Below are 17,298 nucleotides of genomic sequence, written 5' to 3' on the forward strand. Positions count from 1 at the left end.
ATATAAGAAAACTGTAACTAGCACATCAAACCATAACTGCTAGTAAAAGTTTTTAAAAAATGAATGAATTTAAAGAAAAACATTAAGTGGATAGTCTAGGTGGTACTGGGTTGTTAAGAATCTTGAAAATAGGGGCTGGCCGCATGGCTGAGTGGTTAAGTCCACGTGCTCTGCTTTGGCGGCCCAGGGTTTTGGTGCTTCGGATCCTGGGCACGGACCTATCACCACTCGTCAAGCCATGCTAAGGCAGCGTCCCACACAGCACAACCAGAAGCACCTACAACTAGAATATATGACTGTGTACTGGTGGGCTTTGGGGAGAAAGAAAAAAAAGAAGAAGATTGGCAACAGATGTTAGCTCAGGTGCCAATCTTAAAAAAAAAAAGAATCTTGAAAATAGTATTTGAATTATCAGGCTTGGGAAACACTGCCCTATAGTGTCAGAGTATTCTTCCTTCATAGTCTGTAAGAAAAATATAATCAAACCCATTTAAGTATTTACCTATCCTAAATCCTATCCTTCTGGTCAAACCTGAATCCTACATACAGATTCATCTTTCTCATTCTAAAATCAGAAAATAATAATGTGCATGATATCCCAGTCAGGCTAGTGTTTGTAGTGGGGCCTTGCTTTCAAACAAAAATCAATTCAGTCACTTATTCCCACTGAATATTTGTGGAAATAAATTAAAATATGATTTTATACTGCTTGGTTTTAGATGGTTGAAACCTTGTATAATAATGGTGCTAATTCTATATGGGAACATTCTTTGCTGGACCCTGCGTCTATTATGAGCGGAAGACGTAAAGCTAATCCACAGGATAAAGTACAGTGAGTGGAATGTTTATAAATACTTTTATTTCTTCGTAACACGTGGGGCCCACTGAAAGGAGTACAGCTGTTTTTGACCAGCCTCCACAAGGGCAGCACAGGAGGTGGTTACCCCAATTGTGCATTGAGCTTTTTGCCATTAGAAATGCAGAACGAGGTCGGGCACGGGACCGTCTCTTTTGCATGGTTACCCGGCACAAGTCAATGGTTTCTCCAGTTTGAGACTAAGGCTTGGGGGTTGTTGGTGTAATCAGATTTAAGCTTAAGAGCACAAACAAGAGGCAGTCAGATCAGAAATCTAGGTTTGGGGCTCCAGTCTGCCTGATGCCTCACCTACGAGAAGGGATGAAATGCCACTTCCTCACAACGTTGCTCGGTCAATTAAGAAAATTACACAGAGAAGAAAGATGCTATAAAAAGCAGGTTTTCTGCAGTCCCGGCCATTGTAATGACTAATATATGTTTTCAGACTTCAGGGCTTACACACTGCTGAAACTTACTTCAGTATTGTCCATTTTATTCTTGAGTGGGGGATGTGGGTCACTTCCTCTTCTTTTTATAGTCTAAAGAATGGGGAATGTTGTATCTGAACTGCAAGTGAACTGTTTTCTTTTTTGTTTTTGAACCAGTCCTAATAAAGCAGAATTCATCAGAGCCAAGTATCAGATGTTAGCGTTTGTCCATCGCTTGCCCTGCCGGGATGACGATAGTGTGACTGCCAAAGATCTTAGTAAGGTAGGTCACACCTTTTAAAATCCTGAAAACGGCTGGATGAAACAGTATATTGTTTTTTTTGAAAAAAACTTAAAAAAGAAGAAAAGATAAGTGAACAAAAACTCCTTTCTGTACACTAAATAATTAATAACAGGTTTTTTTGCAATTGGTTTCATCTTTAATCTGAATTCAAATGGCAGTCATTCATGTTAGTGGAGGTGCAGGGGCAAAGAGGAAAAATAAGTATCTAGAAAACTACTTGTGTTTTTCAGATATGGTTTTAAAATGATATTTCTGTAAGTTTTTTAACTTTGAAATAGGAATCATCTCAGAGTTTGTTTCTAGAAGGGACTAGAAAGTTTGTGGGACTTCGTCAGGTTTCTAGGTTGCATGCTGAGTAGGATCTTCAGGAAGCAGGGTGTGACTCAAAGCTGTAGTCCACAGGATGGTTTATTATACTTGTAAAATGAGTAGCTGGTTTACTTTATGTGGGCCTTTGCATGTTTTTGAGAGATGCCATGAGAAATACACATCTTTATCTTCAAAGCACTGCTTTTTGCAAAGGCTCACACAGAGCATGAGCACTCACAATTCAGAATTTTAAACTGCATAGAAATGTATGTAATTGTTAGTACCCCACTTAGTTTACATTTTTTACCATAATTTTTAAAAATAAAATAAGTTAACTTAAAAAAAGAAGACTCGGATGCAGATGTTAGAGTAGACTTCTCCATTCCTGTGATAAACATTACTGTGTTTTGGACAAGTCTCGGTTAGACCTGGAGGAAGGCAGCTTATCTTCTGAATGTATAAGAACTTTTCTGCAATAGTACAGAATTTGGTCTACCACAGGCCTATCTCACACCCTGAAAGACTCTGTTAAAGCGTTGTATGCAAGGCCAAGAATAGTGTTGTGGACAGGGTGTGGTATCAGGCAGAATCCTGTAGTTTACACAGTGTATCATATGAAGCCCTAAAGCCCTGGGTTCAATAACAACAACAACAAATAATAACAGTAATTATAATAATAATAGCAGCTGTGTTCTTTGAGTGTTTCCTATGTACCAGGCTCTGTGCTGAGCACTTTGTTATATCCTTGTCTGCTTCCAGTAACCCTGTGAATAGGTGGCGTTATCACCACCATTTTAGAGATGAGGAAATTGAAGTTCAGATTGCTTAAAGAACTTCCTCAAGGGCATACAGCTTAAGAGGTATATGGTTGGAAATTGAGGTCTGTCAGACTTCAGAGCCATACTTGACCACCTCTTCAAACTGCCTCTCACTCAGAGTCTGGTTGTGCCACTTAGACAGGTCGTGCGTTTGGGCAGGTCAGCCTTCCTAGCCCTAGTTTTCTTATCAGTAAAATGGGCCTGGCCCCGCCTTAGAGCTCAGGGGTGGTTGTGAGCAGCAAGGGAAAGACTGCTCCATCCACCTTACCGAGCCGGGTACGGGTTACATGTTACTGACATAGCGGAGATTAGGATGGTCTGCCAGCTGCTCTAGGACATCACCCTTTACACCTTTCACAAATAGTCTTTTTTGTTTGTATGTTTTTCAGCAACTCCATTCAAGCGTGAGAACAGGGAACCTTGAAACCTGTTTAAGGCTGTTATCTTTAGGAGCACAAGCCAACTTCTTTCACCCTGTAAGAAGGCATGAATTGATTCAGATATTAAATTGAAACTAAGTGGGTTGTATTCGTGCAGCCTTTAGTTTATTTAATTTGCTTTTCTGTCTACTTTTTATTAATGACTCTTAGGAAAAAGGAAACACCCCACTCCATGTTGCATCCAAAGCAGGGCAGATTTTACAGGCAGAGTTATTGGCAGTGTATGGAGCAGACCCAGGCACACAAGATTCTAGTGGGAAAACGCCTGTTGATTATGCAAGGTAAGAGACCTAGATTCTTGTCACTTTTCTCTGGGATTATTTATGTCATGTATGATTCATTGTTAAGTAGCTAAATCGTGTATGATTATGATTAACATTTAACCCCTTGAAAGATTTACATTCTGTTATTTTACAGATAAGAGAGTTCAAAAACATATGAGTGAGAGCCTGGCAGAGTCAGGGGAGGTGGAACCATTAGTCAGTGTGCTTAGCTTCCGGTCTTCCATGTGGTCCTTTATAATGCAGTGGTGTTTGAGCCCTAGAGTCCAAATTAAGTATCAAGAATTGCAGAACTCGCTCCTCCATTTTTTAATACTTTTAGTCATGGCTTGAACTTAAAAACAAATCTGTATGAATAGATATGTGATTAAACAAGTACAGTGAAATCTTAATTGTAAGTTTTAAGTAGTGGATGTCTGGGTGCTTGCTGGATCATCTTTCCTTCTTTTTTTAGACTGATAAACTTTTTTCTAAAGATTTTATTTTTCCTCTTTTTCCCCAAAGCCCCGCGATACATAGTTCTGTATTTTTAGTTGTGAGTCCTTCTAGTTGTGGCATGTGGGATGCCGCCTCAGCATGGCTTAATGAGCGGTGCCATGTCTGCACCCAGAATTCAAACTGGCGAAACCCTGGGCCACCGAAGCGGAGCACTCGAACTTAACCACTCGGCCACAGGGCCGGCCCCCATCTTTCCTTCTTTTTCCAAATTAACTTTATTGACTGCAAAGCACTGTACTTGACTCTGCAGAGAATAAAATGGGTGAAATGACAAAACTCTGCCCTCCCAGAATTTACTGTCTCATGAAGGAGATGATTCATAAGTGTATGAAAGAGTTAAATGAGGCAAGATAATGTGGAATTGATTGCCAAAATGGATAACTGTCTTAAAAGGCATCTGTAGGGCTTCTTCCTTGTGGCTCAAATCACTAAGAAATTCTTTAGTTGGTTTTTGAAGAAGGAGTTGGATTTGGATGTGAGCTAAGGCCTTCCAGGTAAGAAGAAAGCTGTGAGTCAAGTTCAGGGCAGAAAGGTGGACAGGGCATGTTCTGCACAGCAGGGGACCTCACTGGGTAGAGCAGAGTGTGTTTGGGAAGAGTAAGAGCTAAGGTATTGAGGAATACAGTATTTCATCAGATCTGAGATTCCACTGATTGTACAGGTCATCATTATTTCATATATCAGTTTTTAAAAAAGTCGGCTAATTAAATGATAATATACTGTCAATTGTAGGATACTTCCTCATTTCATAGGTGTTAAAAAAATGAGGAAAAAAGTGTGCATTGCAGAAATCAAAGATGGGTGATAGGTTGGAGAATATTCTGTAGTGCCTTGAATGGTGGGAAGAGAAACTGGCAGAAACTAGACTTCATCTTTTAAGAGGAAGAGAGCCCTTAGTAAGTGATACTATCACTTTCCTTGGAATTTTCTCATGTGTACCTTGCATATAATAGTCTTTCAGTGTAGTAATTTATTTATATGCCTTGTTACTGAAAGGATTTCAAGCAGCTTAACTAGTTATTTCATGAACGAAGAAAGGCAAACTTAATATTTTCTGTTATGGAAATTGAAGATCAGGACGTGAAAGTAGCCACAGGTGTGAGCTGTGTATTAGGTTCGTCTGTCTTTCCCTGAATCAGAGACCTTGAAGTGATTACTAAACTCTCATTCAGAGTCAGGCTGACTGCCTCAGAAGTACTTAGAGGAAGGACCTTCTTCAAAATATTGATGTCCACACTCACTCCATCCTTACTGATTCAGAATTTCCAAGGGTGGGTCCTGGACATGTGTATATTTTTTAAAGCACTCTAGTTAATTTTTGAGCACCTCTACCCTAGACCATTTATTAATTTTATCTTCTACCTCATTGGATAAAGTTATTCTTTATTCCTCTCATGAGTCCTTGAATTCCTTATTAAGTAACCTGTCTTATAAATTAATAAAGGAAAGGGGATAGTTCAGATTGTGAAAACAGTTTATAAAGGTGGGAATCAAAGTAGAGTTTGCCAGTTTACCCCACACAAAAAGGTTGATTATTCCAAGAAGTCACGTTTGATGAATCTCTCAGCTGTCTCAGGAGATGTCTCTGTATTTTTCTGTTGTAGAGCCAGTGGCTGGGGAGCACTATAAATGGTACTTTGTTTTCTCTTGGTAGGCAAGGAGGGCATCATGAGCTGGCAGAACGCCTTGTAGAAATACAGTATGAGCTGACTGACAGACTGGCCTTCTATCTCTGTGGCAGGAAACCAGGTGAGTGAAAGGAGAGCAGCCTCTCTACACCTCCAGTCAGTGAGTCTCTGGAAAAACGAGTTGGGATGCTATTATTTATGACTTATGCTTTAACAAATCCTCGAGAAAATTGTGAATAACGATTTCTGTTCAAAATAATAACTATGGCATTTTCAGTTATAGGTGAAAGATATAAGAGCAGTCAAATCTCCTTGAGTTTTGGTTTTAAACTTTATTTTAGCTCTAGAGTAGTGACTGTTTCAAGAATCAAAGAGTGTAATGGAACCAAAGCTGAATGTGCGCAGTTCTTGTGCATAATGGGACTAGGAATGGAAGAGCAAACAATAACTTTTGTAGTTATTTAAATAATTCTGCTATCTAAGGAATGGAAAGAAATTCAAAAGTGAACTTTGCCGTTAGCTACCATTATTTGTGAGGTCGAACTGGGATCGGCAAACCATGGTTCATGGGCCAAATCCAGCATATCACCTGTTTTTTTTTTAAAATAAAATTTTATTGTAAGATAGCCATGACCATTTATTTACGTGTTGTCTGTTGCTGCTTTTGCACTACAGTGGCAGTTAAATAGGTTGAATAGTTGCAACAGAGACCATGTGGCCATAAAGCCTAAAGTATTTACTGGCCCTTTACAGAAAGTTCGCCAACCACTGATATAGAATATCCAATACATGTATACAGTGGTTCTCCACCCTAGTTGTACAGTAGAGTTGAGTCCCTGATGTGGTTCTGGTTCCCAGTGAGATAGAGTAAGCACATCTCATTCTGTGTCTCCTGATGAATACAGTTGAAAACCCGAGACCAAATGCATGGAGTAGCTATCTAACGACTCTAGCTGGTAGACTAGGGAACTCAAAGTACCATCAAGCTGGTGGTGAGTGTCCTGTTTATTTTACTTCTGATATGGCCTCCACAACAGCTTGAAGCCTGGAACTGCAGAACAGATGCAAAGAAGCCTTCTCTTTGTGGTCTGAGGAGCAGGAAATGGGACTTTTCTACAGGACAGAATGTAGGGGGATTCCCCTGGGGTTTTTTTCTCTTCCTTCTTCCTTTTTCCCTGACCCTAGCCCCTAGGCAATCCTGTGGCTGCAGTAGTGGCAACAGCAGTAGCACCCCTGGGTGCCTACATCTCTGACAAAGAGCACGAGGGGAATCCTGACTGCTTTTTTTTCTCTCTCTGTTCTGTCAGTACTTGGCCCAGGAGGCAGAACCTAACCTGGTTAGTTGTCTGGTAAAACAAAAATGTTAACATTCTCTGTGAATTTAAAGAAGACTCAGAGTCTCACAACAATATTCAAAATGTCCAGGATACTATCCATAATTACTTGGCATATGAAGAACCAGGAAAACCCCAAAGACTTGCAAGGGAAAAGGTAGTCAACAGACATGAGCACAGATGTTGGAATTATCAGACAGAGATTTTAAAGCAGATAGTAACATGCTCTAAGAGGTAAGTATTGAACATTCTTAAAACAGATAGAAATATAGAGAGTCTCAGCAGACAAATAGAAGATAGATAAGAACAAATAGAAATGTCAGAGCTGAAAATACAATAACTACTATTTTAAAACTCACTGGATGGGCTTAATAGCAGATTGGAGATGACAAAGAAAAGAGTTAGTGAATTGAAAATAGGTTACTAGAAATTATCCAGTTTGAGCAAGAGAGAGAAAAATAAGACAGTATCAAAAGGTGACATTTGTATTATCAGACTCCCAGAAAGAGATCCGAAAGAGTGTGGTGCAGGAAAAATATTTGAGGAAATATTGGCTAAAAACTCTAAATTTGATAAAAGACAAACTTACAGATTCAAGAAGCTCAGAGAACTCTAAACAAGATAAATTCATAGAAATCCCCACTCAGACGCATCAAACTCAAACTGCTGAAAACCAAAGACAAAGAAGACATCTAAAAGCGATGCTTAACATATAGGCAGTTGTCTGAATGACTATGGATTTCTCATCGGAAACCGTGGAGATGAAAAGGAAGTATTTTCACAATATTTTTAAAGTGCTGAAAGAAAAGAACTGTCACCCAGAACTCCATTTCTGGTGAAAGTAACCTTTAGGAATGAAGGCAAAATAAAGACATTTTAAGATGAAGGAAAATAGAATTAGTTGCTCTAACAGAAACGCTGAAAAAAAGTTCTTTGGGTGGAAGAGAAATGATACCAGAAGGAATCTTGAAACTTCAGGAATGAAAGAAGAGCAACAGAAACAGTATCTGGATGAATATGCTAGATTATGTTTTCCTCTTAAGTTCTTTAAGATATGTGTGACAGTTCAAAGCAAAAGTTATAACATTGTCTGGTGGGGTTTTCAGTATATGTCAGTGTTGACAACTACAACATAAAAGGGAAGAGGGTAAAAGAAATATGAAGATAAGATTTCTGCATTCTTCTTAAAATGGTAAGATAGTATTTCTAAGTAGACTGTAAAAAGTTATATATAATAATCCCTAGCACAACCACCAAAAAAAAGAAACATTACACAATGATATATGGTCAAAAACTCTAGAGATAAATTAAAATGGAATGTAAAAATTACTCAAATAATCAGAAGATATTTTGATTCAAAAAATTCAAAAAAAAAAAGAAAAGGAGAGAGAGAGGAACAAAAAACCGAAGCCCAGAAAGAAACCTTATAATAAAATTGTAGACTTAAATCCAAACATGTCAGTAATTACATTAAACATTAATGATCTAAACACACCAATTAAAAGCAGAGATTGTCAGAGTGGATTTAAAACAAAAACCAAGCCCTAACTATATGCTATCTACAAAAAAACCCACTTGAAATATAATGATATAGGTAGCTTAAAATTAAAAAGATGTAAAAAGATATGCCATGCAAACACTAAATAAAAGAAAGCTAGAGTGGCTATGTTACTATCAGTAACAAAGTAGACTTCAGAGCAAGGAAAATTAGCAGGAGGGGGACGTAATATGATGATAAAAGGGTCAGTTCCCCAAGAAGATATAACAATTTTAAATGTGTACACACCCAGCAACAGAGCTTCAAAATACTTGAGCAAACTTTGATAAAACGAAAGGAGAAAAAGTCAAATCCACAATTATTGTTGGAGACTCAGCTGTCCTCGCCCAGTAATAGAACTGCTAGACAGAAAATCAGCAAGGATGTTGAGCTGAAACCAAACCATCAACCAACTGCATCTAGTTGACATTTATAGCATACTCTACCAACAACATCAGGACACACATTCCCTTCAAGTATGTGTCATTCACCAAGATAGACCATTTCTTGGGTTATAAAACAAACCTTAGTAAATCTAAAGAATTAAAATCCTACAAATTATATTCTCTGACTATAATGGAATTTAGCTAGAAATAAATAATGAAAATATAACTGGAAAATACTCAACTGCTTGTTAAACATACTTCTAAATAATCCATGATGTAAGAGGAAATCTCAAGAGAAGTTAGAAAATATTTTCAGATGAACAAAAATGAAAATACAACATATCAAAATTTGTGGGATGCAGCTAAAGCAATGCTTATAGGAAATTTATAACATTAAATTCTTACATTAGAAAAGAAGGGAAGTCTCAAATCCTTAATCTAAACTTCCCCCTTAAGAAACTAGAAAAAGATGGGCAAAATAAACCCCAAACAAGCAGAAGGTAGGAGATAATAAGAGCAGAAATCAATGAAATTGGAAAGGAAAACTGTAGCAAAAAATCAGTGAAACCAAAAATTAATTCTTCAAAAAGGTCAGTGAAATTGGTAAATGTCTAGCCATAGTGACAAAGAAAAAAGGAAAGAATACACATGGGGGATATTACTACAAACCCCACAGACATTAAAGGATAATGCAGAGATGTTATAAATAACTCTATGCACATAAATTGGACAACTTAGATGAAATGAACCAATTCCTTGAAAGCCGCAAACTGCCAACACCTACCCAAGAAGAAAGGGAGAAATACGTAATCCTACGTTTTAAAGAATTTGAATTTGTGCTTAAAAACATTCCATTAAAGTGGCCGGCCCCATGGTGTAGTGGTTAAGATCAGCACACTTTGCTTTGGCAGCCCAGGTTCGCAGGTTTGGATCCCAGGTGCGGACCTACACTGCTCATCAGCTGTGCTGTGGCGTCAACCCACATATAAAATGGAGGAAGATTGGCACTGATGTTAGCTCAGGCCTAGTCTTCCTCAAGCCAAAAAAAGGAAGGTAATTGGCAACAGATGTTAGCTCAGAGTTAATCTTCCTCATCAAAAAAAAATACATTCCATTAAAGAAAACCCCAGCCCAGATGATTTCACTGGTGAGTACTGTGCATCAGCTGAAGTGGTGTTGTCATATAGCAATATGATAAATATGGTTTATGACTCATATGGTTTGCGAGCTTTGCAGTTATGATTCTTAATGGATATTTTTAAGTGTTTCGAATTCACATTTCACATTTTGCACGTAAAATGAGACTATTCTGCTCAACATTTGAAGAAGAAATTCTACGTGATATTTTCTACAAGATGTAGAAATCATGTATCCAACAAAGGTCTTGGATCCAGAATATTTGTACCTAAATACATAAAACTCAAGAATAAGAAAGCAAACAATCCAATAAAAACTGGGCAAAGACAATATAAGATGGCAAATAAGCACGTGAAGAGAGAAGCTCAGCATCATTAGTCATTAGGGAAATGCAAATTAAAACCACAGTGAGATACGACTACATACCTATTAGGATACTAAAATTTTATCAAAAAAGACTGACCATACAAGTGCCGAGGGAGATGCAGAGCAACTGTAACTCATACATTGCTGATTGGAAAACAAAATGACTGGAAAAAGGTCTAGTGGTTTCTTACCAAATTAAACATTCATTTTCACCTGTAACCTGGCAGTCCTCCTCGTAGGTATTTGCCTAAGAAAAATAAAGACTTATGTTTACACAAAAACCCGTATGTGAATGTGTATAGTTGCTTTATTCATTGGCATATGATCAGTGTCTTCCGGAAATCAGATTAGGACTGAGTCAGTAAGCACTGTAGGAGATGGAGCCCCTGTCTGCATCTACCAAGACCACCAGCCCTGACTGTTGTCTACTAATTGATTAATTTGAAGGTGGGCCACCAAAGCTCGAGGAAGCTCCGCCTTCCCACATGAGAGCTGATGGAAGCCTGCTCTGAGCTAATTCAGCTCCCTAAACATTCTGTCCATGGCCGAAGGTCATCAGTTATACTAGGGACAAACAAAGCCTTGGATCAGGGTGAGCATAGGCTTTCTGCTTAGTGATGTCTGGACCTTTATACCAGAAGAACATGAGGATATGATCCTTGGTGCTGGCCAGGTCTTTGGGAATTTGTAGCCAATCTGGCAACTTCTGTACCCCCACATAATTCATAATTAGGGGAAGATACTAATTGCAAAACATAAATTAAGAAAATAATGTTGGTGGTCCTTTACAGATCCTACATTATTTATATGAACAAAATTTTGGCTTGGTTTCTGTTTCAGATCACAAAAACGGACAGCACTTTATAATACCTCAAATGGCAGACAGGTAAGGCCATTGAAATACCAATCAATTTTATCTGTCACTACTATTTCCTTGGTTGTGTAGTGTTTAAGTGTATTATATTTTGTGTTTAACAAAGCCCATACATTTTTCTCTTTTATGGCTATACAATTTGGAAATAAGACGGCTGTAAGTAAACCACCATATAAAACTTAAGTTTGAAAGAGTACAAGTAACAAATTTGGTAGTAAGAAAATTGGAGTCAGTGATATTGTCACAGTTTTAGCCAGTTGTGACGGTTTATTGTGTCTGTAGATGATATCACAGAATATTTCTGTATTATTAGAGAGTATATCCCTTGAGTGTAAAAGGGATCAGCAAATTTTTTTGTTGTTCTTAGGGCCAGATGGTAAATATTTTGGGCTTTGTGAGCCATACAGCCTTCTGTCACAACTACTCAGCTCTGCCAGGTGTAGATGAAAGCATCTGTGAACACTATGTAAATGAAGGGTGTGTCTGTTCCAATAAAATTTTCTTCCTGGACACACTAAAATTTGAATTTCATATAATTTTCCTATGTTATAAAACATTATCCTTTATTTTTCAATCATTTAAAAAGGTAAAAACCATGCTTAGCTCATGGGCTGAAGAAAAAGTGGGCTATAATCTGCCGACCCCTGGTGTATAAGGTCAGATGAGTTCATGGCTGCAACCATGAACCTTAAACCCTTATGTAGCCAATTACCTTTGCATAAATACTGTTAAGAGTTTATGAAATGACTAACTGCTATTCCAGAGGTAATCTTGCCATTCTGTTTTTTCACATTCTGCCCTTTTCATATTTTCTGCCATCATGCTTTTTTTTATAACTTAAAAAATTGTGATTTCTCACATAACAGGCCTGGGGACTAACTTGGCAATAGTTCTGTCTTTTGGTTAGTAGGTGATTATTTTTCTCTTTACCATGTTACATGACTGTGGTATTTCTAGACGGAGTTACTTTCACCAAGTTGTTCTGTTTAAAGTTCCCTCACTGGCTCTATTGGGCTATAGCATTTTTGGCCCTGACCATGTCCATGAACTGTAATTAATATCTTGATCCCTTGGCTATCATAATCTTCTACAGAGCTCACAAAAATGGTTTTATTTACTTGCTTATCAGTTTTGTACATTTTCTTAGCAGCCTGGATTTGTCTGAATTGGCAAAAGCTGCTAAGAAGAAACTTCAATCTGTGAGTATCTCTATTTCCTGGTGAGCCCCAGTATGGGAGATCATGTGTCCTGCTGATACTGCTCTCAGTCCGTTACCGACTGCATCAGATGACTTCGTTTCCTACTCTTAGGTGTTGTTAAATCAGAAGCAGACCATTGAGTGTGTAGTGAAGAAGACTGAAAGTACCATTAAGTTTAGTATAGCCAATTTATTGGCTCTGCTTCAAATAGTACTGGCTTTCTCTGTCATTTTAAAAGTGAAGACTGTGCCTTTGACATTAGGAAGTTGTTTCTCCTCCTAAGAGTTCCCTGTTTCTCTCAATGTAAATGAGTAAGTGGGACACATCTCTTGGAATTACCTCCTGTAGCCTCATAGAATGCTAGGAAATGATAAAAGCTGATGCTGGAATGGTGAGGACCACAGATTCTCTTGCTGCCGCTTGGGATCCAGCCAACTGTCTTGCATATCCCATGCCACTCATCAGAGCTTTGTAAATGAATGTTTTTAAAAGCTGCTGGTCCTGTCCCAGATATGTGCTCAGAGTGTGCCCAGTTCTGCAAGTCACAAGCTTGCTTTAGTCTGCTTATTTCTTTCCAAGCTGCCCACCTCAGCCTTAGTCAGGGCCCCAAGAAATCGACTTCTCTGGGGAGGATTTCTCTTTGTTTAGTCCCCACAAATGAAGCCTCACCAGGGTGCCTCCCTAGCCGTGTTGACCACCAGATTACCCCCTCAGCTGTTCTTATTCCTCTCTGGATCACAACCAAGATTCTTAACCTCTTTCTGTGACCTTTAAGGGCGTCATCCAGCTCTCACCTTTCAGTTCCTGCCCTGCTTCCCAGCTGGTTCCCGTTGTGTGTGTGTGTTGCGTGTATTTAAGTATTTCTTTATGAGTTACCACTCTCTGAAGGCACCTTCAGGTCCTCTTTCAGGAATCCTCTTTTGCCTGCAGTATTCCGTTTACCCAGCTTCCATCCCTTTCATCATTCAAGTGGCTGAAATCAGAGCACCTTCACGGTGTAGGTAGGGGTTTTCTCGCAGCCTAACCCTGGAGTTGCAGCTCCCCTGGGTTATGACTTTCGCTTCATCCCCCTTTTCACAGAAGACCCTGCAGTAGAATTTCATATAATATTAAGTACTAAATATTACATAAAATAAATTTATCATTACTAGTATTTAACTGTAATGTGAAATAAATGTATTTTTATGCAATTTGTTTGGTGTCTCTGTGTTCTATATCTATGGTTTTGTGTGTCTGTGTGCTTTATTGCCTTTCTTAAATTAGGGAAGATGACTAAGATGATAAGCTTTGGAGTCAGCACTAAATATTCTATGATTTCTTTTTAATTACTTATAGTATGCAAGCCAATTTTTGTTTTAAATAATTCAAACATTGTCGGTAAAACCCAAGGTCCCTTTGACTATCCTGTATTTGCTAGGCTGAAAGCTGCATGAAAGCTGGGGTTATGTCTGTCATATCTCTAGCATGTCTATTTATCTAGCAGGCCCCAGATAAATATCTGTAACAAAGTTGAGTACAGCTCTCAAGAACTTGGGCTCTGGGTCAGACTAGTCAGGTACAGATCTCGGCTCTGACATGCTCCTTAGCCTCTCTGTGCCTTGGTGTCTTCTAGAAAGGGAGATAAAGATCCAGCAAGGGTTGCAGATCAGAACTGCTCAAGGAGGGTGAGCTGCCATTATTACTTGTTGACCCTACCCTGTGGTCTCCTCCCAGGTGAGGGCTCTTATCAGTGCCAATTCAGTGTTTTTCCTGCAATACACATCCCTCCCTCCCTCCCTCCTTAATGAAAAGCTGAGAGAAATGTAATAAGACTAATACATTCCTTGAGTTAGTAAATGTTAACATTTTGAGAGACTTTAAACTTGGATCTCAGGTCCATCACTTAGTGGCTTTTGTGACTGTAGGCAAGCTACTAACTTGTGTGCTTCAAATTCCTTGTCTGTAAAGTGAGGTAATAGTAGTTCCTGTCTTCATAGAGGTGTTGTGACTATTAAATATGATGATAATGATATTAGCACAGTGCCTGGGATGTAAGCCTTCAGTCAGTACTGCTCTTGTAGTTATTGTTAGAAATCATAACAAGAGCTTGTAGCCTCTTAGAGGAAAGACACTGGGTATTTATGATGCAAGTTCAAGTTTCCAATCTTTCATCACCTTATCCAGCAAAGGCTCTCGGGGTTTACTTTTAATTATAAATGTAGTATAACTGTACTAGAGGAAATTTGGAAAATAGAGAAGGGGAATCATCCTCACTCACTATATTCTTAATGGATTGAGGGTCAGTATTTTGGTGTACTTCTTCTAATCCTTGTTTTCAGGTGCGTTGTTTTTTAAACTGAAGCTCAATCATAATTACAGAATTTTACATCCTGCTTTTTTGACTCAACAATGCACTGTACCCATTTTAACGAGTTCCCCTGAGGTCTGTGTGGCCAGCATTTTAAATTGCTGCATAAAATACATTCTGGTCAGTGTGCAAGTGGATATTTCCTGAGCCCCACCTCAGTGCCAGGTACTATGTGCGGTTGTAAGGAACACAGTAGGGAATAGAGCAAATTCAGTGCCAACTAAAAAGTAACTGCCACCAAGCATCAAGGTGTGTTTCTATAAGGAGAAAAGTGCCGAGGGAGCCAGAACCACCCTGGCAGGGGCTTAGCTTCATCTGGGTGAGGAAGCACCCGACTGTCCTCCCTATCCCAGTAGCCACCAGGTGGGCACCCCACTCAGTGTGGGGACTGTTTTGTTAACTGACACTGTACAGCATACTGGTTAGACAGGCTCTCCCTTGTTGGGGACCCTGACTTTTAGGGAAGGGAGGACTGCCCCTGAGGAAGATAGCAAAGAGAATTAACTGAGGTCTGGGTGATATTTTCATGCAATGACATGTTTTATCCTCTTAAACTGGCATGTTTTGCCATCTTTGCCATCCCACCAAGGGTTTAGCATCCCTTCTACTTGGGGGACCTGGCAAACGCTCAAGAGCAGAAGAGGAGCCTTTAAAGGGTGGTATCACAAGAGGAGTAGAGAAGTGGACCCTGCTTTTGAGTTTATGTACTCCGAATACCTCTTATCTGCTTTATAGCACAACGCTATCTGCATATCATCAAGGAGGAGGCTGCTGTGCGAGGCAGACATTTCTAGAGGATCTGTACTGTTTTGGAAATGCTATTGTCTGTTGAATAGTGGGTATTTACCAAGCACTGGCTTTGGATAAGATTGGAGATAAAAGGGTGAATAAGTCACAGTCCCCCTCATTCTCCTAGTGTTAATCCTTGTCCCTTGTGTTCCTGATATTTTTTTACTTTCAGCTAAGTAATCATTTGTTTGAAGAACTTGCCATGGATGTGTACGATGAAGTTGACAGGCGAGAGACTGATGCAGGTGACTTAACATGTGGCTTTATCTAATAAGCTTCTGTTATCAGTGGGCAGTGACAAGCTGCTAGCCTCAATGTTTTACTTGCCCAATTTCTACTGTCCTGATAACGCGTGTGTCGACATTTACTTTTGTGTATGTTGGCTTCGGAGTGTGCTTCCCTGAGTCTCCCTAGTAACGCGGGAGCCGCGGCTCTCAGGGGCGCAGTGGCACACTCATCGTGATGAGATTCTGTCTCTGGCTCTTTCCTCTGGCTAGTCTGGCTTGCCACGCAAAACCACAGCACCCTGGTAACCGAGACAACCGTCGTCCCCTTCCTTCCGGTCAATCCTGAGTACTCATCGACACGGAACCAGGCAAGTGACCGAGTCCGAAAAGTAACTAGTAGTGTTATTTTGGGAATGGCTGATAGCATGGTATTTTATTTTGCCAGGACAGATATTTTACATTTTTTTATTGATTGAAATGTTAATATCTTTTATACACGCACGCACGCAAAACTCACAGATTGATAAGAAAAGCAATAGACGTAGATTACTGAGAAAGAATATAAAACAATTCCCAGGAGAAATATAAGTGGCTTACAAATGTGAAGAAATGTTTAACCTCATTAGTAATCAAGGAAAGCAACCTAAAGGCATTAAAGAAAGTTTCTTCACTCAATTTAATAAAGTATATAATAAAGGATACTCTGGGCTGATAACGATATGGCAAAATGGGCTTTCTCGTGCTATAGATAAGAGTTTAAACTGCTGCAGACTTCAGAAAAGCAATTTGTTAACTAGTTCCAGAAGCCTCAAAATTAACATCATTTCACATGGGAATTCCTCATTTGGACATATGTTCTAATAAAATAAAAATACAAAGATTTATGCACTATGATTTTCATCAAAGCATTGTGTTTAACAATAGAGCATTAAAAAGATCTGTGGCATCCATCAAGAGGAGAAAAGCTGAGTAAATTAGGAAGGTCTTTTAATTTTTATTGATTAATGGCTATATATAGTGATAGAGTCCCAACATCTAGATTATGCCTTTGTTTATCTTGCAATTTAAACATTTCCCTCCAAATTAATTTTTCATTACTAGGTCTTCTCCAAAACTGAACTGATATTAGAAAAAAATGTTAAGTAGAACCATTTCATTTTGTTCACAAAAATAATATGCATTGTAAGGACTTAAATGTTATATAATTCTCCTACGTAAATGGTTTTAAACTGTTCGCAAAGAGAATGTTAATGTTTGATTCCATCGTGGTTGTGATTAATGACACTTCGTGCTGGAAGGTTTTTGCTGAAATCTAACAATAGTCTGACTAGTTTTATGTGAATGTGTGTATATTTTTACATTTGGGAATATTTCCAATTATTTTTTCACCCTCAGGGCAGACAGAAATTAGCTCGGTTTAACGCCCATGAGTTTGCCACGCTGGTTATCGACATTCTCAGTGATGCCAAGAGGAGACAGCAAGGCAGTCCTCTTTCTAGTTCAAAAGGTAACTGTTCACTGTTGATGGTGAGCTCAATGC

At 38.9% G+C, this 17,298-nt stretch overlaps 1 protein-coding gene across 22 annotated transcripts in view; it reads left to right on the forward strand.

Moving 5' to 3' along the window:
* The window catches only part of GIT2 (GIT ArfGAP 2), a 48,028-nt gene that overhangs the window by 5,572 nt on the left and 25,158 nt on the right, over positions 1 to 17,298 (forward strand). For 14 of the 22 annotated variants that reach the window (XR_011541808.1, XR_011541805.1, XR_011541807.1 and 11 more), the window contains exons 3-12: positions 720 to 832; positions 1,462 to 1,567; positions 3,105 to 3,191; positions 3,306 to 3,436; positions 5,589 to 5,683; positions 11,163 to 11,208; positions 12,344 to 12,395; positions 15,704 to 15,776; positions 16,029 to 16,126; positions 17,154 to 17,265. Coding sequence is in view for 18 of the 22 variants with exons in the window: in XM_070627011.1 (XP_070483112.1) it covers positions 720 to 832; positions 1,462 to 1,567; positions 3,105 to 3,191; positions 3,306 to 3,436; positions 5,589 to 5,683; positions 11,163 to 11,208; positions 12,344 to 12,395; positions 15,704 to 15,776; positions 16,029 to 16,126; positions 17,154 to 17,265 (913 nt within the window). In the remaining 4 variants the exon portion in view is untranslated. The remainder of the gene's footprint in view (positions 1 to 719; positions 833 to 1,461; positions 1,568 to 3,104; positions 3,192 to 3,305; positions 3,437 to 5,588; positions 5,684 to 11,162; positions 11,209 to 12,343; positions 12,396 to 15,703; positions 15,777 to 16,028; positions 16,127 to 17,153; positions 17,266 to 17,298) is intronic. The other 8 variants (XM_070627008.1, XM_070627012.1, XM_070627019.1 and 5 more) reach the window with 1 other exon arrangement.

This window comes from Equus przewalskii, chromosome 7 (genome assembly GCF_037783145.1).
Source record: "Equus przewalskii isolate Varuska chromosome 7, EquPr2, whole genome shotgun sequence".
Classification (NCBI taxonomy): domain Eukaryota; kingdom Metazoa; phylum Chordata; class Mammalia; order Perissodactyla; family Equidae; genus Equus; species Equus przewalskii.